General features: G+C 44.7%; 1 protein-coding gene across 2 annotated transcripts in view; it reads left to right on the top strand.

Annotated features, from left to right (window-relative positions):
- The window catches only part of VLDLR (very low density lipoprotein receptor), a 546,560-nt gene that overhangs the window by 496,388 nt on the left and 24,992 nt on the right, over positions 1-25,180 (top strand). For both annotated transcript variants that reach the window (XM_069625743.1, XM_069625744.1), the window contains 2 exons: positions 2,642-2,791; positions 5,285-5,368. In XM_069625743.1, the coding sequence (XP_069481844.1) occupies positions 2,642-2,791; positions 5,285-5,368 (234 nt within the window). The remainder of the gene's footprint in view (positions 1-2,641; positions 2,792-5,284; positions 5,369-25,180) is intronic.

Here is a 25,180-nt window from a genome sequence, read left to right as displayed (position 1 = left end):
CATTGAGCTTCTGGGGGAAGGTGAGGAAATGGAGAATGCCTCTGAGGTGGTGGAACGGAAAGTTGTGTGCAGAGAAGGGGAGAGGGAGGAGTCTAATATAACCCCAAGGTTTTTTTGCCTTGTGAGGGGGTCCAAGGAGGGTGGCCAGAGTGCGGTGGTGGGGGGGGGGTGCGCATGAGCAGGCATCCCAATGAGAAGGATCTGTCTTACTGGCATTAAGACGGAGACTATTGGCAGAGCACCACGCCTGAATAGCAGTCGCGTATGAGAAGAGGGAGAGGATGGAAGCTTAAAGGAGAGCTGTCATCAGTAGAACACTGGAAATGAGGGTAGCCGGTGGAGATGAAGTGGGCCAGAGGGGCAAGGTAGATGTTGAACTACTGCATGGCAATCTTGGATGACTTTGGTGTTCGGCCCCTACCTGGGAAGAACATATCCACCTGGAACATTTTGCAGTCCCTTCAACAGACAAATCTGACAATCCAAGCATGTAAATGCCAAGTTGGTCAGAGTAAGGTGGTCGACTTTGGTAATGAGGTAGAAGGGAGATTAATCCCTTGGCTAGCAAAGTACAGGCTGTACCAGACTGGGCCACACCAACTACTCAAACTCAAGTAATAGCCTTCCCAGGACTTACTAGTCTACAGGAATATCATTGGGAACTATGGGACTATAGCTTCCCCTCTGAATACAGTGTCCTCTCCCAAGTACCCTAAAAAGGTCAAGTGGAATAAGGACTGAGAAAGCCTTGCAGGGGCTGTAAAATGCCCTCTATAATCTGGAGGTCTAAGCACTGGAGATTTACAATCTGGCCTGCTTAGCCCAGACTGATGCTTCAAACACCCAGGGATAGTAGCGCTCCAAGTCAATTTGATGTCAAAGGCCAGGAGCACGTATCTGCTTTATTAGTCATATAAAGTAAAATTATAATTTAAAATAAAACTGGACTGCATTCAGCAAGACAGATCACCAAATGCCTTCTACCGTGGATGAGAAGGGGGGAGGGGGTGGAGGGTGTTTGGGGGAATGGTAGTTTACCTCGCCCTGGCACTTCTTGATCTGCCTGCCCAGTCTCTGGTTCTTGATCTGCTGAGAAATGGGCAGGCATAGCACTGCCACTGCTCAGAGCAGCAAATCGCAATTATGACATTTGTGTGTTTGGACTGTTGCTACAAATAGGTTTTTTTTAGTAAAATACTGACAGCCCACATGTTTCATATGGTGAGGTGATACACCCACCTGCCGCCCCTACCTGCTTGCCACACCACTTGTACATTTTATTCATACTGGACACTAATCCAGTCCAAGGTCTCATTCGGTTCCCTCAGTCTAGTTCAAACTGCAGTTTATCGGATGGTACAATGAGACCAGTCAATGGGGGTTGTCGGATGTAAGTTTCAATCAAACTTATAACCACTTAACTCTGTAGGAAGCAGGGGCGGGGGCAAATCTGTTCTTCTACCCCAGGTTGCATTGAATAATGGGGTACTCTCCTTGGCATGCCTGTGATTCCATATTAAGATGGGTGGAGCGCTGGGATCTCACCCTTGAAGTGAGGAGAAACCTGCTTTGCCAACCTGAGCAGTCCTTCATGGAGTGTGGTCTTCAAAGTGAGCTTTAGCAAGGTCCTCTGGTGTGCGCAACAGGTATTTGGGGCTGGCTGCAGTCAGCTGCTGCTGATCTAGCAACAAACCACATGCTGCCCACTGTCATTGACGATGTTACATGCACAAAGCTTTGGTCATGTGATTGCTTTAGTCATGAGGGACCTACACTTCAACTCTGTGCCCGTACACCACCACTAAAAGGGGTCTTCCTTAAATATCTGGGAACACTCCAATAGTACTCTATTGTTGCCCTTCCCTTGCTTTGTATGGTGAGGATCCTACCTGTATCTGGGTCTGCTTGTCCACCCAAGATTACTTTTAGCTGTTTTATGGATAAAGCACCCAGTAAACTAAAATGCAGGCTGGGGTCCCCTACCAGTCAACCATTCAGTTCCTCAAAGTGCCCTCAAAGATCTAAATCACAAAAGATGGCTACATAAATGTAAATCATTCAAAATATTTCTGAAGTTTGCAATGTGACATTCATAACGGCAGAAATTCATATACCATGGTTCCTCAGCCTCTTAATCCTTATCTTGAAGGGATTTCTAATCCAAACTAATGGCAGCATTGATGACCGTTTGCTTAATGGGGCAGACATGACTTGCTTACACGTGTTGCGTGACTTAATAGAAACATGCAAGTGGTTTTGAGATCAGTCTTTTTGATGAATTTCTTTTCCTAGGGTTCAAATATTAACTTTCAAGGTTGTAACTGGATAACTTGTGTTTGATTAGCAATGTAAAGTACAATTATAATTTTGCGAACTGACAGGCATTCAAAAGTAGTTTTGCCAAAGGAAGAAGCATACATTTATTTTTTAAGGAAAGACTTTGGTTCATTTTATATTGCCATTGGGACGTCTAATGGTTGCTGTAAAGTACTTGCTTTCTTGCACTATACTTTGGCAATATTAAATCCACCCTTGCATGCCCTTGGAGTTAACTTTAATTTGCAATATTTACACCTGAATCATTTGTCACTGATGCATTGGTAGATTTGCAGAATTTGAGCACACTCCTGTTCTTCTCTAGGTAAGAATTGGTGCAGAGAGGATCAGGCAAATGGTGGCTGTGAATACCTGTGTTTACCTGCTCCACAGATCAATAACGATTCACCTAAATATACTTGTGCTTGTCCAACTGGATCTGAACTGGAGGATGGTGGTGGAAGATGTACAAAAGGTAAATCAATTGCAAATTTGTTGGCTAGAGTGTATGTGCAGTGTTTCAGAATGGCTGTAGTAGAAAAAGTAGTAAACCATATTGTTCCAGCTTGCACCTGCTACTAGACCTGCATATCAAAGCGTGATTTTGTGGATTTTATTCTTGCTTCAGTGAAATTAATTCTTTGCTGTCCATCTCCTGGTCACATCCCCTCTGCACAAGCAACCCCCAGTCCTGTTTCGTCCTTGTTGGTCGTCATCAGTGAGGTGTAGCTTTGGTCCCTAGGGCCAGCAGGCATAGGACCCATATCTGGGCATAACCGTCCCAGTCGTGATATCAGCAAAACAAAGGAGGTGATGGCTGGAAGTTTTAGATGTTTTATCAACCACTGGAATGGCTCTTCGTCTGCCAAGTCATTCTAGAAATGGAAAAGGCTGTATGCAAACCAGGCTTGGTCCCACCCCAAAAGGGCAGGCCAACCCAAACTGCTTGGTCACATCCCTTCTGCACCAGACTGCAAGTAACCGCAGACATGTTTTGGCCTCCCTGAAACACAAGTTCTCTAATGGGTATAGAGGCCCGTGCTACACCTTACTGATGCCAGATGAGGCCGACCATGTCTGGTTTCTTGGGCTCTCGTGCAGAAGGGATGTGGCCAAGCAGTTTGGTCTGGGCTGCCCCTTTATGGGGTGGGAACAAGCCTAATCTGCATAGTCTTCCCCTTTCTGTAATGGCTTGGCAGGCGAAGAATGAGGGGGTGGATTTTTTTATCCCCTTCATCTCTGCCTCTGGTGATGAGTTGAAGTTGGTACTTGTTTGGAGGGTTGGGGCGTGGTTAAATTGATGTAGGGTAAGCCTTTAGCAGTAGTCAGCATACTTATGACTGGCAATTAGTTTTGCAGTGAAGTTCTAGCCGAAGTGGAACAGATTTATTTCCCTCCACTCATTACAGTGTAGGTAATGCAAAGTTGAGGTCACAATTGAAAATCCATGCAATTGCACGCATTGGAGATGGTGGGCTGGCTCAGTGGAACCGGATGCTGCTGTAGGATTGAAAGCCTGGTCAATTTGGTTTCAAGATTTTAGCATCTGCCAATGGAGCATCCATTGGCTGTGGCAGTAGAGCTCTAGGGGTAGTTCCATACTGAAGGGGTTATGGACCAGTTGATAAGCAGGTGGTTGAAACAATATGAGACTGAGACCTTTCCAAAGAGTTATGTAGTGGAAGGAGTGGATTAAGTTCTAACCCTTCACTCCTACTGAGAGTTTGGTGGCAGAGGTGCCAATTTTTAAGGTGATTGGGGAGAGCGTAGCAATTTGGTCAATTTACGCAAGGGTGGTGTCCTGCAGCCAAGGTTGGACTGAGACTACAACGGCTGAAATCTAGAACAGGAGTATCGATTGAGCATTAGCTCTGCAGTTTTCAATGCATAGCTGTGAAGTTTGTTAGGCGTGACATGTTTTTCCTGTTGCATGCTGGGACTTTTTGTTTGCCCATAAGAATGGGCCTAAAAATACCAGCATGCATTTTTGAAAAACTGGACTAACTCTCATGCAGGGCCCCAGGCAACTTGGCAGGTATGGCTATGGTGGAGTGCAGTTTTTCAAGACTCCTGTGGAATCCTGGGTAAAATATTGTAGTTCGTCTTCTGATGGTCAGTTAAATATGCTAGACTATTGTAGTGTGAGATGGATTTACTTAGTTGGCTAGGTTATTTGTCTGCAGAAGTTTTCTCTTTGGGATGGCTAGGGTTGTGGCCACCTTGAAGAAAGTTCCAAGATTCTCGTAATGTGCTGTAGAAAGGGGGAGGGTGGCAAGTGATGGGTATATGTAATTGCTAGCCATATATTAGGGGTTCTCCAATTCATTTTTGGTGGACCCTTACCAAACCTCTTGCAGGCTGCAGAGTTTACAAATAGGTTGCCATAGCAAACCGAGGACTGCTAATAAATGGGCTAGTGCTTCTGTTTTCAGCTCAATTTTTCCATTACTTTATTACATGTCTTTAAATGTGGAGTAGGAGGTGTGGAGTGGACGACTGGCATTTCACCAGACAGCAGTCAGTCTGCATGTTCCTGTTAAAGTGCATTTCATTGATCCAAGTAAACATATAGGGCATACAATAGTTGACTTTGTCCTGTTCATAATATAGCATGCTCCTTTTGTTAATTCTGGGGTCTTAACACATTTGAATAAATGTGATTTTATGGAGGTTGTCCATGTATTGCAAAACCAGGCTGCTTTGGCTTTGTCATGGCTCCATTCCAATTGGACCCTTGGATGGTAACTGATGGTTGGGTGAGGCAAGTCTGATTGTCTTAAGACTTTGACAGTCAGGTTATTACAAACTACACTCGGAGCGTTCGCGTTTCAGTGTTTTGAAAGATGTTCCAGGTTTCATACTTGAACAGAAGTAGGAGGACCACTTGTCAAAGTCCAAATGCTTGCATCAAGTGATTGCATTAATTTCTGTATGCTTCATGAATAATACATGTTGATGTTTCTTGAAGGTGTTGAAGGAACTGTAGCATATGGTGAAACAAAGGATGCCAGCACCAGAGGGAAGGCTCGGATTGAAGGGTCAAATTCTGGAGGTAAACGGTTAATGGCAGTGTGCAATTCTCAATGTGACATATTTGATGCAAAGTGCTCATACAACTGTAGGGGATGTGATTTGGTATGGGAGAATATGGTCACCTTTGTACAGCATAGGTCTCCCTCAAATATAGATGCCTGGATACGTCCTCCTTGCCTGCCGACTCTACCTATAGCGCTGCCCTTCTCCCCCGCACCCTCACCCCATATTGCAGTTTGGCCACAAATTTGCCAATTGCTTTCTGGGCTGTTCTTTAAGGGACTAGACTGCTATGCACAGTTCGGTTGTCCTTTGTGCATGCAATTGCCAATTGTGAAGCAGGTGGGTGGTAGTTGACTTTTTCTAGTGCCTTATTATAGAACCACCAACGTTGAGTCTCTTTAAAAAAGAACTGTGGATCCTCTACCCCATAGTTGATCTTGACACTGAAATTACTACTGGCCTGTATGGTTTGTCTCTGGGCTCGTGGGTTTCCTCAATGATGGAGTAAATTTATGGAATCTGACAGTCATGGGATTTTCCTTAAAGGAAATCGGGAAACCTAAGGTAAGTAACTATTTATACACACCCTACTGCATTCCTCTTCCATGTTGACCCTGGATTTCAGTGCACACAAGAATAATCTTGTGCCACATGATTCCTACTTCACCAGGGTGATCCAGTGGGCTCTGGTAGTCTACAGTGACTTGTACAGACCGGTGCGTGTGGCTGTACAGCTGGGTTACCAACCTCCAGAGCCTGCCTCAGCACTTTTTCCAACAAACTGTCCCAGAAGGTCATTAGCATTCACAAGATGTTCATGAGCACCACAAACCTGTTGTGCTCCAGGTAAGACTTGTTCCATTTTCCACCACTGGTGCTAAGGAAGTGCACAAAAGGAACTATTAGTTTCAGAAACAGTTTACCAGTTATAATAGTGGCATCTTAACTAAAGGGTCAGAATGCTGCCCTCTTGGGCTTGCTAGATTAGCGCACAGTCCTTCCCTCAATTTGCCTGGAATGCACACTCCAGGATTTTGCACAATCATACATTGGTAAAAACCTGTTGGGCTCTTGCAGACCATTTTCTGTCTTGGGTGACTAAGTTCATTGAGTTCTATGAGGCTTCTGATGAAGACATTTTTCTGTGGAAATTAAGCTTTCTTGCTTATAACCAGACTTTATTTTGCCTATCTGATGCCTTGCCTTAAATTTGTCATCTGGTATAGGGCTGCCCCTGCTACCTCTAGGATCTATTTACAGCTTTGTTTCCAACATCCTAGCCCCATACACATCTGAATATTTTAACTGTTCCATAACATGCAACTGTCTCTGCCTCCTCCACTGCTAATTAATGCTCATGAATTTTTATGAAGGGTTATTTAACTTTGTTGAATTCTTCAGCCTTCGTCCATTTTCAACCAGCTGCACCTTGACTCTTCTATACCATAATGCCATTTGTTCTTGGTTGGTTGACTGGTACCACAACTAGCAGGTCCATTGAAAGGTTGATTATTGGATATTTCTATACTGATCTATGAGTTCAGTCATTCATCAGCCTTTTAAATACCTGCATCTAACCAGTTAAACATATCTTCAGTATCAAAGGGTCACTTCCAACATTTCTGCCTAGCAAGACTTCAGTTCCATCTAACAATGTTTTGTCTCTGGAGATATTGTAGAGGCATAACTACCTGGTTAGCATTTTGCTACAAGGGTATTCTGTACATTAACACCACTTTAGACATGGAACGCAGTTGACCCTGACATTTCCTCAAAAAGCACATGATGGTTAAACAATACATCTGAGTAGTATTAATGCACATGGTGTATGCAACCATTTCTTTCCCAATGCCCCCTGCCAGAACCCCTTGTGCTTATGTGCCAAGAGTGTGGCTCATAAAGGAGCACAGGTGAGAAGCTCACGCATGCAATTGCACACCTCTAAAGAGTGTATATCCTAGTGACATTACATCACAGCCAAAGTTCAATTCACATTGCTAAAGTACTTGCTGGTGCAGATAGCCTTCCAGAGTAGTTCATGCCACCCACCCCATGCCCTTCATCAACATGGCAGCTGGTGGTAAGGTGCTCATGCGCCTAACCTCCTGCTCTGCGGTGGGCCTAATGAAGTGTAGGCAAAGCATAGATTGGTGCAGTTTCTATGTGATCGTGATGGTGTACTGTAGCAGATTATAGGAGGGCGGGTGCTCATGGATTGGACATACCAGGCACTATTTCCTTCATCAGATGCAAGGCTGCACTGTGCTCATGCTGGCTCTTCTCTGGTCTGCACTGTTCACATTGGCCAGTAGTTTGGTCTCTGCTGTTGCCACACAGCTAGAACCATGGCTTGGGCATTCAACAGCATGCCTCTGTACCATACACTGGGATGCCCTGCCCAAGCGGGGTACTCCTGCCGCCTCACCGCCAACACTGCTCCTACCCCGAGCCACACCACTAATGCATATGATTTAAGCTGTTTCTTCATGGGCCATTGATATGGTCTCCCAGCCCTTTAAGATGATGGCAATAATCTTGTTGGATGGGGATGCAGAAATTATTTAAACATCAATAATTGAAACAAATCAGCTAGTTGGCAAAAGGATAACTGTTTTAATATCAATTATCTAAAACGGAGTACAATGGACCAACAGACCACTCTGCATAATGACTCTCGACTTCTCAAAGCATTTCATAATATACATTTTTATAGTACATATTCATCATTGATGACATTAACCTGCGTATCACTAACCTCCTCCTGTGTGACAAAACTTCAAAATCTATGGGTAAATGTGATGGGGTCTAAATGGATCATCTAGGTATACGATCCATACTCATTTGGGCAGTGAAATAGTGATTTGCTTATCAGGTGGGGCAACTAGGCCCTTCCCTAAAATACAAACGTCATTAAATATACAATGTCTAATTGGCTACATAACTGTAGGACTCTTGATCATGTGGTCCTCTATCATTGGTTACTTTTTAACCTGTCAGTACCTTCCCAACCTACATTGGCAGCACGCAGGCTGAGCCGCCAGGTGCATCCCACCGATTGGCATGACCATCCATCGCCTCAGTGGTCTGCCATCAATTAGAGCTTTGAACTAGTCCTTGGAAAAGTTCCTTGCTACTGAAGAATTCGGGGGACTGAAGGCACACTGCCCTCGTGCATAGGTGTGACCATCATGCTAATCCAGCTTCTCCCACATGACTGAAGACCACGAAATTGAGCTTTGAGTGTATTAAAATGCTATTTTCTAATAGACCTCTGACGTCTTCTTGTGTTTGTCCATGCCTTCTGAACAGGAGCTTTTGTTTTTTCACACGCTTTGTAGCCAATGTCAGCTCACCCCAGTCTGATGTGGCCTTGGCTTCTTGGCTCATCCAACCTCATCTTTCTGAGTTTTGCTTGTAATTCACTTGTTTTCGAACTGCGACAAAATAAAAAAGCGGCCTTCCTTTTGCTCAGCACTGCTATCGTACATAGTGGGAACATCCATCTTTTACTGACTCATATATGCTCTGCCTATCTCGTAGCTGGTGCTGGGAAAGGAAACTATGGCTAGGTTCCTTAATATGTAAAAAAAACACATGTATATGGAGGGTTGTAACACTACAAAAAAGCTCCCACAAAGATTTCCAGCACTCAAGACCAAACAACCTTCTTACAAAAATAATTTGTTATTAGTCATAAAAACAAATAACCAACAATGATAGTTAGCAATATGAGGTAGGTATAAATCAAAAACCTCCCCATGGCAAAACAGGTTAAACACTCGCCCACCAGGGTGGAAAATTGCCACGCGTTCCGCCTGGATATACCAAGCTTCCTCAGGCTGATGAAATTCCACATTCATGAAAACACCTTTTAAAACAAAAGGAAAAACTGCTAGAGCAGGGAAGCTTCTCCCCTCATCTATTCCGGTTACATGACCGCATAGTATCACATGATCACGTAGTAGCGCAATGCACAGCAAAAATAAACCTGCCGCCATGATATGACTTGATAGTCGATGTGTTCGTTATAAGCACTATGCGCTGACATTAATATGCCAGCTTAATATACGAGAGCGGGGGGTATGAACTGCTCGCTCAATTTCGCACATCCCGATTTCAAAACTTTCTTGTATAGAATTCAGAATGATGTATATTTGCGCAAGTGCGCCTTTTCATAACATGGGTGCACCTAATCTCTGTGATGAAACTCCATCCCTTATGTCCCTCGGTTTCGAATGTTGCATTTGAAGCTAAAGCGCAGCCGCTAACACTTCTATGACCGTTATTTGCCAATATAGATCAGAGGCACTTTGCCCTTTCGCGGTGAAACATATCTGTTTCAGTCTAATCCATTACACAAGATTAAGGCATATTCGAAACAGTCATCTGATAGATCGCCTCAAATATGACAATCATTCATAAAGTGCATAACCTGGATCCTCGGCATGAAGATTAGCCATACCTCGTCTGTATTTAAGTTAAACAGTCTGTGCTCATACAAGATTGTCAAAAGCTTCTATCGATTTGGCAGAAAAGCAGTTCTCTCCCTTCATTCGATGAACCCGCTCCACAGAACTCTTCTTCCTCAGATGAGCATCTGCTTATGGGAAATTGTCAACATTAAGGTCACTTTAGGAATCACCAACGCAGGAGCATGAACATTCTCCAGTGTGCATATTCCTCCCCAATCTTTGGGTAGTCTCATATATGCTTTTGATCCACAAGCCCAGTAATGATCCATGATCACTTCTGTCCCAAGATTAATCTTTGGTGCATCACAGATCCGATTGCAGTTCTCATTCTCTGACTTTTCTTGTGCTATTATTTCTGAAGCAAAACTTCGATTTTCCCAACGATGATATCTGTAAGGTTCCTCCTCGGTCTTCGACCCAGGTCAGTAGTTTAACAAGCTTCGGCCACAACGGTTTGCACCCTACCTGGGCCTTCCTAACAGTTAATTCAGGCCGATTATATATCATCCATGCTCTGCAGATAATCACTCCTTCTTCCCATCCATCTGGTGATGACACTGATCCCCCAAATTTGCATCTGCCATCTGGTTTTCTAGTGTCTGTTTTCTTACGTTTTTCCTGGACTGTCTAGTCTTTTGTTTACTTCCCATCTGATTCAGCTCCTTTCACTCCAGGCTTTTCATATCTGATAATGTGATTCTTGGTGTGAGCTCTGTTTCTTGTCTTTGTATCTTGTACATAGTCATCTTCATCTGGATCTGTCTTTTCAGTTGCCCATTTGAGATTGGCATCTCGACCCATGAACTGGCCTCTTGTTCTGCAAAGTGCTATGTGTGATAGACAATGTGCTGCCTGAACGTCCATTTCGATAGCTATGAAGATTTTACACTTTCCCATGCTATAAGGCGGAAGTGCGCATACAAAGCACTCTTCCTTAGAGGTTCTCCTTCCCACTTCTTTCATATGCTGAAACCAAAATGTTGTTCCCAAGTGTGCTGTACTGTCCAGGTAATCATTCATCATTCTCCCTAGTGTTTCTCTTGGATCTCGTTCTTTCTTTATGAAGTACATCAGCATAATTTCTTCTTACTGGACCAATCATAACCATTTGTCAGTGAAATGAGTGCCTTTATATGTGCTACCTGAGTAGGAGAAAGTTCTAGGCATTTCATCCTCAACATAATCTTTAGGCATAAAAATGTCTTGCAAAATCTCAATGTATGACTTCTTGTGATAAACTAACCTTGGTTCATTTATCACAGGACGGGTGCTTTTGTGTGTATCCCTAGAGTAGGGACAATCACATGGTCTCAGCTGCCTAGTATTTCCACATCTGTATTCTTTTCTTGCATAGGAGAATACACAGGAATTCTAATTTTACCTATATCTACATAAGACGTTCGTTTGTGAGTGCAGTATTTTGTCTTCATCTTCCATGATGAAGTTGCTACTGATGCTGCCCATATTACGTTTAAGGAAAAGTATTTTTAATGGGGCAACATCATGCACTTTTCTGGAATCTGCAGAATCTGCTTTAGCAGGCTGACTATACAAAAATGTACTCAAAATCCCAATGAATGTCACGAATTGGCCTCCGACCGGATAACATGAACATTTTCTTTCAGCATGAAACAAAAGTTCCTTACTTGGAAAACCTTTTTTGATCTTCTTCCTTGGTGGAAGTTTCACTCCATCCTTCAGGCTCTATTGGAGTATCCATTCACTTTGTTGATATCTCTCAATATTTCATTGAGTGCTGCATAGTTTCTCGGATCTCTCAGAAATGTTCGGACGTTGGTTTGTCTCCCAACCAGATGTGGCCATTCCTCTATCGGATAAAGAAACGCTGTGCTGGCCAGTCTGAGCATTATTTGGTGACGGGGCATTTGTGTTCTTCACTCTGAACTCAGGAAGCTGAAGGATCTGCTCAATTATAGCTATGATCCACATTCACAATTGGGCCATTTTTTGTATCTTGCAAGAACAAGTGAACATTGGTAGTTCTCCCCACCAGTGCTGGGTAAGCGCATAAGATGGACACAAAGATTGCAAGAATGATACGGAAAGCGTTGTCGTTAGGCACCCCCATCGGCACCTCTAGAAAAGACTTTAAATAAAGCAGAAATAGGGGCCCCTTTTTCCCCCCTCTTCCGATGCTGAAAGACTCAATTTGGCATATCCTTCTTTTCAATCAAGGCTTAAGTGTGCCTTAGTCCAATGTCAACCAGTTTCTGTGGCTTGAACACTTATTTTTCCTTAACCTCTTTTTAGTGACTTAAAGGAGTCTCGAAATAAGCCACAGTCCAATAAAAGTTTTATTCGGCAACAGCTTCTGCGTCCTTCCTTGTCATAGACCTAGTCTGCACGTGCTGTGGTTCTTCCCCGATGCTCTCTTCGGATGGGGGCGAGGGTGATGCAGGCTCTCCAGTGTAGATCTTTACATCGCCGAGGAAAATCCAAGCACATCTGCTTTGCACTTTGACTGCAGACGGCGTGACATTTTCCACAATGAAAAGACAGTTGAAACGTGGTTAGTGCCACTTGCGAGTAATTGCGAATTAGAACCGCATCTCCAGGAAACAGTTTAGGAAGCCACAATTGATCAGCTCCTGTTGCTCTAGTATCTCCTGTGTTCTGCATTGCCCTACACCCATTTCGTTTGAGCTGAATTGACAGATACTTGAAATCCTACATGCAAGGTAGTCGCGTAGCTCCTTTTCTAACAATTCTTCTGTTGACTGGCCATCACTTCTAGATGGAGATGGGAGGGGTGTCCTCATCTGCCTCCTTGTCACGATATTGTGAGGGTAAGATGGAGGTCTGAACCTGGCAGATTTCTCAACGCATACAATGCTAGTGGTAGACCATGCAACCATCCTTTTTTCAGGGTCTATTTCAATTTAGCTATTCTCTCTTTAAGCAGGCCGTTGACTCTCAGACACCATTTGCTTGCAGGTGATATGCCGATAAAAACTTGTGCTTTATACTAAGCAACAAGCTTATTTGTTTAAAGACTTCATTGACAAAATGAGGGCCATCGTCTGATCTCAATACTTCACATATTCCCCATCTAGGAAAAACTTCTCGTACTAATAATGTTGCTGCACAGGTGGCGTCTGGTGGGTACACTGGCCACCTTGGCGTGACATACTAGAATCATCTGAATCCATTGGAGTTGCAGCATATCTACATAGTTGATGTGTAAATGCTGAAAGGGACCATTGGGTCTTGCAATGACTCCTAATTGTGTGCAATATGTGCCCAGCAGTAAACCTTTGACATATGATACAACTAACTACATAAAAGGCAATGTGTTGTACTATATTTGGAACAAACTAATCCTCTGCTATTATTGCGGCGAGTATCTAGTAACGTGCGCAGGGTAGTGTAGCTATTCCAACGCCACCTGTAATAAGGCTACAGGCATCACCGGTTTACCAGTGCTACAGACCATCCCTGTACGGTGAAACAATACTTTATAAATGAATATTGCTTAAGTCCATCTGTAGGACCCTATTGAAAATAGATGGGGACTTGCAGTACCCCTGTGGTAATAGAGTACTTTTCAGGCGGTTTGTCTGAACGTAAATGTCGTCAGATCTTGCAAGTCTTTGTGCAATGGGATTGAGAAACACATTTTTCAAATCAATTGGTGAAATATCATGCCTCAACAGGTATGTTACATAAAATTGTCACCGGATTATGAACTAGAAGAAACTCACCCTCTACAATCTGGTTAATCTGTCTTGGATTAAATGCCACAAACCCCCTTTCCCTTTCTTGATTAGATAAATTGCAGTATTGCCCAGTGATTCTGACATCACTAAAATACCCTGTTCCATCATGGCAGATATTGTCTTAAAAATACCTTCATCTGCCTCTCGAGACATGGGTTACTGTAGTGCTCGAGGTAAAATTGCTCCTGGTTTCAATTTAATCTTCACTTCACCATCCCTCTTCAATAGGCCTACATCATAGGGACCCTTTGTCCATAAGGAAACTGGTATCTTCGCCATGTCTTCCACATAATACTCTGGGCGTTTTAGTGCTAACATTATTTTGAGTAACCTCATTTATTTTCTCTTATCCAATAAGTAATGCTCATCTGAAATCACTACATCAGATTAATAATGTCCAAACATCTCCTCAGTGACGTCAGTCAATCTATAACTCTCTCCCATGGCAATCGCTGTGCTCCATCGTCTGCCTTCTTGGGCATTCCCATCTTGCAAAGCCAGATCTCCTCGCATTATGGTTGCTTGTAATTCTAAAGGAAAGATATGCCCTTGCTCCATAGGTATCATTGGTCTAAATAGAAATTCATCCGGTATTCTCATAGTTCTACCCACTAAGCCTGGTAGCCATGTCCATAGAATGCGTACCCCATAGTGAAAAACCTCTGGTTCTAATGGCACTCCTCATATGGCTACCTTTCCTGTAAATGCCATAACAAACTCTTACATTTAAATGATACATTCCAGGTGTCACACTATGCCTTCATCCGTAAACGAAGTTGTCATATTCAACTTGGTCATTAAGTCTCGACCCAATATATTGACAGATGTCCGTCTTGAATATAACAGTACTGACATTTCACACTCTCCTAGAGACTGGTAGTGCATCAGTAAAAGGAACTCTACTTGTAGCTCCTGTGAAACCTTGTATTCATGGCATTTCCAGACATTGATCATTTGCCCTCTCATATAAATGAGCGCATTGCACCAGTGTCTACTAAAAAGATTTCCCTCCTATATTAACGTCAATCCTCAGTTCCTCTTGAGGATTTGGGGTTATTGATAGTATAGAACACCGTCTCCCAGTGAGATGTCCTATTGCGGGTACATTCTCATTCCCGTACCTGTGAAAGGATTCCCTCATTAGACAGTGACAACCCCTATTATAGGAGTCATTAACTGTCCTGTGCTTTGCTGTATCTGCAAAGGTGACTGCTGCGACTGCCCTTGTGGCGGATTCATTGGCGACTGCTGCGTTTGAGTCTTGCTGTACTCTTGGTACTTGCCTGTTGCATCTGACTTTGAGCAAACCCATCTCCATTCTGCTGCAAATATGCAGGTGGGTTTGACATCCCCCTCCCTCTCAAATTGATCATTCTGTACAAATCTTGACTTCCACACATACGTGCAACATGCCCTGTCATTCCCAATTGCCAACATACAGGAGGTCTCCTAATCTGTCCTTGCGTACCTTGGTTATCATTCTGCATGTTCTGGAACCCACTCTGATTATTCTGGAAGTTTCCCCGATTTATTCTGGAAGCCTCTTCCTCAAACATCCCCTTCACATGGTATAAGCCCATTATTACCTTGGTCAACCTGTCTGATTATTCCCTTGTCATTTTTGCTGATTGCTGTGAACCGGATCCGTCTCCATTAGTCAACATTGGCCCTTCAGTGGCATATTTGGAAACATGTTCTGGACTAACTTTGCCTCTTCGCCTTTTCTAATATCTTTCTTTCAATTATTTTCTTCCAAATGCCTGCAATGCACGATGGTCAGCTGAATCTCTGACCATGGCTTTGCTTTCATGCCCACTAACTTCTTGAGCTGCTTTTGTACCGGGTCTGGTAGCCCTTGGCCTAATGTGAGAATACAGGTATAGATTTCCCCCAAGCCTTGCCTGTCTCCAAAGCCCATTGCTCTTGAATTCTGAATATTAACAAGCGGATCATCCCCTTATATCTTTTTCGTCATAGCTCCATGTAATGCTCACCTGGTATCCATGGGGACGTCACTCAGCCTGTTCTGACCTCTTACGACCTCAAACCCTTCCCTGGAGTCTACTCGACTGGACCTGAAACACAGGATTGGTAGAGTTTAACTCCCTACTGTCTGTGCTTGAACCCCTTCCAGGGGGTCCAGCCCTTCCCTTTGATCCACAGCTCACCTTGTTTTCTTGGAAAGTGTGCTCTCCATCCTGCTTTCAGTGCAGGGGCGCGTTGATTGATGCAGGCTCGTTGCTGCCTAGTTACTTCACTGGCAAGAGTCCGACAGGTAAGTATGAGTCTTTTGAACAGTTCTTTAACTTCGTTCCTTTCTTAGATGATGGCCGGTGTCCGGGGATGGCGAAGTGCTGCTGAGATGAATAGCGCTGAAGGTGAGAGAGAGCGTGATGCGACCCTTTCGTATTTGTATTGAACTGAGTTCTTTTTCTGTCTTTTAGGTGCCGCGACATTTTCAGCGTGGATGCTGGTTATGAAGAAGAAATGCAGTGAGTAAGCGTGGTATGTGGCACCTCTAGATGTTTCCACGCTAACCTGGAGTGTCTTTTCCCTCTTGCAGATGGATGAGAAGTTCCAGAGACGGAGTTCCCTCAGAGCGGCTGGGATTCAGGTAAGCGTTTGAAGCTCGTACAGTCTTTAAAAATAAGCGAAGAGTTGCTGAATGCTTACTAATGCCTTTTTTCTGTTCTTTTCCCTTTTCCTTAGGAAGTGGCGTGCCGGGATGGGAATGACACCGCCAAAGATGCCCACGAACAGAAGCGATGAATGATGGGCAGAAGCGCCGCAAGGTAAGGCTGTTCGTAACGATGTTCTTGCTCTTGCAGGAGCTGAGCGCAGAAGAAAGATGCAGGCCTACTGGAGACCGATCCGAACACGGTGAGTGTCCAGCTGCAGGTGCAGAAAGCACAAAGCATGTTTCTCAGCCTGGGCGTGGCTTAAATAGTCTCTGGGTATCCTAGGTGTCTCTGGGCTGAACCACACCCAAAAGACTAGACTGCACATGCAGTTCTGGGAACCGAAATATGTGGGGGCATCCATCTTGTCCCCATCAAAGCACTACAAGTCCAATCCCCAATGTTATCCTATGGGAGTGAGTCTGGTGCCACAAGCGCTCTGACTCCAAGTGGGTCTTTGGAGGGATGGAGAGACCCTTGAGGGCCATGTAGGTGATCGTGGCCTGGCTCCAGCCTGACATCTTGGAGGGCTGGGGAAATAAGGGGCAGGAATCATGGCACCCATATCTGATGTATCTGGATATAGCGCTCTAAGCGCTTTCTAAACAGCTGCTCTGCAATTATTGCACAGTGCTCCATGAGCCATGGTAACACTAGAATATCCTGCTCTTGACCAGACCTAATCAGCTCTTTCCCCAAAAATGGCAATCGGGAGACCCTTAATGTCCCCTATAGCTAATGTATTTCCTCCTGTCATTTTCTCTAGCTCATGTATCCACTTCCCAGCACCAGAAGTTAAACTTGGGAGTTTGCACCTTAAATTATCTTTATCCAATGCCGGCCAAGGTATATACTGTGGTCTCGTTCCTCCCTTCTCCAACAAAGGAAACTGTGAAATCCCAAACCCTCATTAGTCACCCATGGTTTGCCTGTCCATAGCCAGGACAATAGTTCTGCACCGCCTTCTACCTGCTATGACCTTAGCCTGTTCATATTGTTGCGAGTCCCCACCATCCCCTTCTGACCATGGGATCTCTTTAGGTCGATTTAGGTCAGAGTCTGACTCCCGAGATATGGGGAGGTCTAAATCTGACCATCTTACTTGTCCATTGACAAACACCCTTCAGGCCCAAATATATTGCCTTCTTCCCTCATAAGCGGGTTCACATCTCTTGTTCCCAGCTTGTGTGACCTCTGTTACCTTTGTTCAGAGTCAGTCTATCTAAAGACGACCCCTTTTGGTTTAATACTACATGAGGCTCCTTCCTTATTGTACAGCTACACACACTCAAGTCGATCATTTTTACCTTTCCCCTGCAATACTTTCTTGGACTTCAACGTTCCAATGTTTCTAGAGTCCAACTAATCCAGATTTGCTCTGGACGGACCTGCTATCGGCTCATGTGTCCGGAAAAAGTCTTCTAAATCTTCCCATGCCACTAATGGATTTGGATCCATACTTCCTTTTCCATGCGATCAATATTGCGTGTTCTCTGCCTTCTTTTGTTCCATTTCATTGTCAAATTCTCTTCGCTTCCTTGCTTCCTCCCTTACCCAGTCGTTTCTTTTCATGTCCCTTCTCTCATTTGGCCTTCATATTTCTTAATCTCTGCATCTTTGTATTCTTTTATCCCTTAATTTCTGTTCTCTTCCTTTATAGTCTTTCTTGCCCTTTGATCGTCTTCTGCCTATTATCATACTTTCTCTGCTCCTCTGCTCTTTCCTGTTTTCTCAGTTGCTCCTCTTGGTACAACTCTTCCCGTCTGTCTGTCCTTTCTTTTTTTCCCATAGTCTTTCAATTTTTCCTCTTTATCCTTTTTGTCCTGATCTTCCCTTTGCCTTACGTCCTCAATGCTCTTACCATCGGGTTTGAGCCAAATCTGACCACCCATCCATTCATTCTGTATCAGCGCTAACTCATCAGCCTGATCTTTTTCTCGTTTCCATCTCTTTATTTCTCGTCCTATATCTAGATGTACTTGGTCGATCACTTTTCTCCTTATCACGTCTTTGTCCCTCGGGTCCTTGGATTACATCTCAGTATGTTTCTCCGGCCCTGCTTTGCGCAGGAGACTCTTATGCAGGGTTGCTATATCCTGTTGCTGCCTTTAGCTTCCTTAGTGGGTACAGCCTGTCATCTTACTATTGCCGTCTGCTTCAGGTGCGGCGGCTGGAGTGGAAGGCTCTTCACCCCCCCCCCCCTCTGTGCATACATTAAGTATCCAATCTACAGCAGGTGGATCTTCTCTCCTCCTGGTACATTTTCCAGAGCTCGAAGCTTGCTAGTAGTTTGTCTAACTTTTCCCCCATATATGCAGCATGCAAATGTCCTGTTCTGCAGGACTGCCTTCGATGCCGATCGCCCTTGTGGCCACGGCATGAACATCTTTTCCGTGGTTCCTTTAACCCATTCCACACTATACTGTCTAAGCTTGGGTGCGTGTTTTGGCAATTGCTTGCAAAGGTGTATAAGCGGAATATTATCATCCATTTTGACATGTAACTCTTTGACCGTCAATACTCACCGTTTAATCTTTGCAAATTATGCTAATATTAATACAATAAAAACAATGAGCGTGCACCAATCGTTGCAGGCTCAACCTTTTTTTTTTTTTTCTTCGGTTTTTACTATGATCTGCTAAATATCAATTCACGTTCATTGAATATACGGTTAGTCCTTAACTCTTGCATTTTTCATCAACTTTGTTTTACCATTTCATCATTTTTTATACAATCACATAAAGCAAATGGACAAACACACTCAGCCGGCCACACACATCCTTGTCTTCTCTCGGACTAATCCTGCCCCTAAAAATACCCCTACAGAGTTGGAACAGCCCTCCTTATGTTCGTCTTTAATCGAACCAGTCTCCTACATCATCCACTATGGGATTTTAGATGCTGTTACGTGCTTTAAAACGCAGGCCCTTGGGTGTACTTTTATCACGGCCTCTCCTTGCGATATTCCTGAATTGCTTGGCCTCCCCCTCAAGTCAATTTTTACTCTAACACCACCTAACTCTATTACTCGTTTTCACTTTTATCACTTATCACTTTCTTCACCCACTGCCCATTCACTTTTGCCACCTCGCTCAGTTTTCTACTCACCATTCGAATCTTTCAACTTCCAAATCTCTGGATCGCATGCCTCCTCAGTGGCCTCCACCTTTCCGTCCACCTTCCTTTAGACGCCGGGAGGGGTTTCTGCATGAAAACGTCTAACCTGGCTTGCAAGACTTTGCGTTATTCTAAAAACTGCTATCTACATGCAGCCTCGTGTCCTTTCAGCCGAATGGCGGAGGTCGTGTGATATTTCCAGGACCTCAAAAGCTTACTTATCTCAATGGATTATCTAACTATCCTCTGCTTCCCCGTGAACTGGATCTCCCAGCCCTTTAAGGTGAGATAGCAATACCCTTGAGATACATGGGGATACAGAAATTATTCAAACATCAATTGAGACAACTTGGGTAGTTGGCAAAAGGATAACTGTTTTAATATCAATTATCTAAAACTGGGAGTACAGCGGACATCAACATACGTCTCCGCTAATGACTTTTGACGTCTCGAAGCATTTCATAAAAATTACATTTTTATAGAACATATTCGTTATTGATAACCTGCGCATCGCCAACATCATACTACGTGGCAAAACTGAACCTACGGATGAATGTGATGGGGTCTAAATGGATCATCTAGGTATACGATCCATGCTAGTTTGGTCAGTAAAGTGATTTGCTTATCAGATCGGGCAACTAAGCCCTTCCCTAAAATGTCACTATGAACGTCACTAAATGTCTAATTGGCTACATAACTATAGGACCCTTGATCACGCGGTCCTCTCATTGGTTACTTTTTTTCTCAATTTCTTTTTATTAGTTTTGTAGAAACAAGCTTCCAATATGGTATCAGACATAACTAAGCTCTGAGCAGTGTATTTGATAACCGTAACAAAAGAAAGTAAATGACAGATAACAATAATAGTCCTTGGGAGGGAGGAGGCAAAGGGGCAAACTGGGAGACAGCAGGTTTCAGGTTGTGCTTGGTTTGGGAGATGAGTCACATTGGCGTGCTTGGTTGCATTGCTTACAGCGTAAGTTCGTGAGAGCTTTGGGCCAGGAATCTAGAATGTCCTTAGAGCTCACCTTCGGCGCAGGTACTTCTGTTTATGCTTTGCACTCTCTGGTCGTTTCATTTAGTCTTGTTTCTCCATTCATCTGAGGGTAGGGGGGTTTTCTTGCCCCTTCTGGGAACTGCTGCGTATAGTCAAAGGAACCCCAGGTCTGGTAGAACTTGTTCCTGTTACCAAATCGGAAGGCTGGAATTTTTTCCGCTGCTACTATGGCCCAACACTTGGACCACCACATTGGGATTGCCGGGCCTGCTATTGATATCTTTGCATCCGTTAGTAGATGCGAGCACAGGCCCGGCAATCCCAATGTGGTGGGAATTGACTCTTGCCTGTCGTTTCCAGTAGGACCATTCCTGGGTCCCAGAGAATCGTGAGACCTGTAAGTTTGATTTGTTCCAGGACGTTTTTCCAGAATTGGGCGGCTTTGGGGCATGTCCATAGGTGGAATAGCATGCCTGAGCAGCCTCTCCAGCAGTGTGGGGAATGGTGGGGTTACATTTATTGAGCATCTCCGGCACCACCTGTAGCACACTTTAAATGCCCCTTTATTAGTTATACACTTACAGCTTTTGTGTGCTAGGGCCCAGATGCGGCTCCACTCCTCTGCTTCGGTGCTTCTGACTATGTCCTTTTCCCACTTCAGCATGTAGTCCAATTTTGCTTAATTCTGTTCTGTCGAGTAGGGTGTCTAGGGTGGATTTTTTCCACGTAGTGGGGGATTAGTTGGAAGCGTTCGCTCTAGGGCGGTTTTGCATACTGGAGCCTCTCTGGGACCTGGAATTTGGCTGTACAGGCTTTGAAGTTCAGCGGGACTCTGTTCTCGAAGTCTGTGATGTTACTCAGTCCTCCCTCCCATTTGCTAAAGCTGTTAGGAGTGCTGCCTGGAGTGAAGTGTGGGTTGTCCCAGATGGGGGTGAGTAGTCCTTTGGTGCTCCTGCAATTCCACTGGCGGACTTCCCTTTTCCAGATCATCACGGTTTCTCGTCGCTGGTAGGGGCCCTGCGTTCGGGGGGTTGCTGGATCTCTTCATATGCGGGAGCGATTCTATTGAACTCTGGCACCAGTCTTCTTCCAGCTTTAACCATTGGGGTTGGTGCTTGGCTTCCATGTGAAGGCCTGTGAGCTGCGCCGTGAGGCAGTAACTGGTCACATCCGGTACCCCTAGCCCGCCCACCACGGCCCTGAGAATAATGCTTCGGTATTCGCGGTTTCTTTCCTTCCAGACATATTTCAGGATGCCTGCCTGCAGCTTCTGGATGGCCGCCTTCTGGATGGTTACTGGGAGGGCTAGGCAATAGTAGAAAAGTCTGGGGATTAGGTTAATCTTCAATGGGGTGATCCTTCCGAACCATATTTCTTGCTTCTACCAGCGTTCCAAGTCATTTCACAGCTCTTTGAACAGTGGAAGTTTATTTTGTATATTCTTTGTTTTGCTTGGTAGCTGGACCCCAGGTAACTGATATGCTCTTTTGCCCATTGGATTGGGTAGTCGGCTTCCAGCGCTTTCTAGAGATTTTTCGGCACGTTGATACTCATTGCTGTTGACTTTGAAGGTTACCCTAAATCTCGACACCTCCCTGAATACTTCTAATTCTTGCCACAGTGCTTTCATGGATTCTTCTGTATGGGTGATTGTAATAGTACGTTGTTGGCATATGGGGCTGCTTTGTAAGATTCTCCTTTTGACTTTGAGACTGTGTATTGCAGTCTTGTGGTGGATTCTGCTGACGAATTACTCCATAGAGGGTGCAAATATTAGGGGAATAGGGGACATTGTCTAGCGCCTCTCGTTATGTTGATGCTGTCCGATCTTGCGCCTTTCATTAGAAGTCTCGTGCAGGGGTGTTGGTAGTTGGCTAGGGTCAATTTTACAAAGTTTGGGCCAGATCCATAGACCTGTCGAAGGCTTTGTGCGCATAGTGTGATAGGACTACTAGTTCTAACCCCATCCTGTTTGCTGACTCAATTGTATTTATGGTGGTTATAATTGTGCTGCGGCCCAGGATGAAACCCTTTTGATCCGGGTGTATTATATCTGGGAGGATCTGCACGAATCAGTTCGCCAGAATTTTCACAAACACCTTGGCATCGTTGTTTCACAGTGTGATGGATCTGTATGATGAGCATTGATCAGCCTTTCCCTGGCTTCAGTATGAGGATAGGGACTCCATGTATGGGATGGTGTATTTGTATTTATTACATTTTATATAGCGCTTTATGCCAAAGTGCTTTACATTATAACAAGAATATATTGGAATATAAAAAAATTGAAGCATAATTGCAAAAACTTGAGACAAACAATCACAGTATGTAGAAATTTACCTATGTCAAAAGACAAATAGATCAGAGGAAGAGCAAGAGGGAAGTAATGAGGGAAGCCAGGACGGGGAGTGAAGAGGATTCGATTTCAAGGGGGAGAAGGAAGCCTAAGAGGCAATGGAGCAGATAAGGAGAGGTAAGAGAATTTCTCCAGCATTGGATCTTTCATAGATTCACATGCTTGAATATTCCCCGTCAGACTGGGAATCCTCGGTGATAAATTAAATAATAATAATAACTTTTTTTTTTTTAATACACTGCCACCTAGCAGTGCATGTACATAGCCCATTATAGCCTATGAGCCACTTCATTGTGTAGTCCCTCCACCTCACTTTGGTCCTTTATGGCCCCAGCCAATGAGGTGGCAGGGCTTAAGCTCCGCCCCCGGCAGCCATCTTCAGATTTTTCACCGCAGTCTATCAGACACAGGGAATCCTCAAGCTCTCTGAGATTTTCCAAATTCTTTCTACTTTTGTGTGGAATATATTTGTAAAATATATTCCATCTTGTTCCCCTTCCTAGGGGCTTTCTTTCCAATTAACCTTGGTGGCAAAACTTGTTTTCCTCTCAAAATCGTCGACTGAACTTCTCTTCAGAAATGGAGGCACCTCAGGCTGTCAGGAAGCCTTCCCTGTTCAGGAACTGCACGAGGTGCAAGAAGAAATTGGTTTACTACAAGGAACCCCACGAGCATTGCATTTATTGTCTGTACCCACATGACATTAAAAAATGCGAGATTTGTAAAACTTTTTCCACCAAGACCCTTCATGACAGGCATAGAAGATTCCTTTCATACCTGGAATCCAGGGATCAATCTTCGGACGAAGAGTCTGTCAGAACAGCTCCTGTCCAATCCAGCACTCCATCTGAGAGGCAAACTTCAAAGAGAAGGGCCTCTTCAGTGGAAAGGAGTTCCTCTCCCAAATCCAAAAAGAGGAAGCTGGAATTGATACCCTTTCTGCCTCCAGTTGACCTTTCAAGCCAGAAAGTCAGCAAAATCTGCCTCCAGAGGTAAGGAGGAGTTTGCAAAAAACGGGGGGGGGGGCAGTCGTCGGCGGGTAAACCGCCCACGAATGAAGGGAAAGGTAAAGGCCCGTCATCGGCCATACCGTCGACGAAACCAGCATCGACGACAACGCTTAAGACATCGTCGACAGTTAGATCATCGTCATCGGACATGTCGACCACGAAGCAATCGTCGACGAGCAAGAAACACCACTCGTCCACGAAGCATTCATCCATGACGCAGTCGTCCACGGAGCACACTCCACATTCGTCAACGAAGCCCTCGTCGACGGGAAAATCTCAGTCGTCGACGAGAATAACACCATCCATAACGCCTTCAGAGGCACCGCAAATTTCGGCAGTTAGAGGAATTACTGCCTCTTACTCTTGAAGCTCCTGTCATTACAAGCAATATCATTGAGAAGAATACTGTAACTGAACCTCTGGTGCAGCAATTTTCACCTTTGGGGCACATGGCAGAACTTCCGGATATAATTCTTCAGGAAGAATTCCCTGCAGAAGTGGTGGAAGAGTCCATCGGTCCCTTACCGAAACAATACAGCCCTCCTTGGCACCCGTCCACGGAAGAATCCGAATATCCTCATGACCCGGTGCTCATGTTATCCGTGCAGAGGATTGTGGAAGAATTTTACAAATGGCAAAGGGAGAAGCAAGTTCCGATTAATCCCATTCCTAGAGTCATCCCCGATTCCAGGCACATCGGGTTGCTCTCCTTACAGGAGTAGACCGCAAAAACGGATGAGATCACCTGCTCGAAGACCGAGGAGCAGCACCCACAGTGCTTCACCTACAAGAGTCCCGTCACCACAGTCATCGCACAGACCGCGATCTCCGGACGTAGATCCCACCATGGTACCGTCCACCATCTCGGTATCAGACTGGCAGGAGGATCCTTTTGGTGAATTTTCGGAACCAGAAGAAGGAGAAATAACTCAGGAGCCAGACGCACACAGTGATTGGGATGACTACGTCGTCGAGAAGCCCAGGAGGAGAGACTCGCCGGGCAAGGCCTCACCACCGGATGATCTCGTTTCTTTCCACACCATAATAGGTAAAGCCGCAGAACTGTTTAAAATTCAGGTTTCTTCGGAGGAAAGGCAATCAGTGCTCTATGAGCACAGGGACAAACGAAGGAGGACAGTGACCACAATTCCCCTCCTCGATACCATCTGGGATTCCGGATCCAAGATCCTATCTACGCCCTTATCGACTCCGGCGTTGGTGTCCAGGCCAGAAAAGAAATATAAAGCTCCGGATTCGGCACCACTTTGTTTAAGGGGTCATACGAAACCGGACTCAGTGATTACAGTGGCGGCCAGAAAGAAACTCGCCAACCCCTCCTCACCTTTGTCGGCACCACCGGATAAGGACGGACGCAAATTGGAAGCCATGGGCAGGAAAGTTTCATCTTCTGCATCACTTACAATCAGAGCGGGTAATGCACTGGCCATGACCGCACGATTC

The sequence above is a fragment of the Ambystoma mexicanum genome, chromosome 6p (assembly GCF_040938575.1).
Source record: "Ambystoma mexicanum isolate Mex_15411 chromosome 6p, UKY_AmexF1_1, whole genome shotgun sequence".
NCBI lineage: Eukaryota > Metazoa > Chordata > Amphibia > Caudata > Ambystomatidae > Ambystoma > Ambystoma mexicanum.
This window is presented reverse-complemented; position numbering and strand designations above follow the sequence as displayed.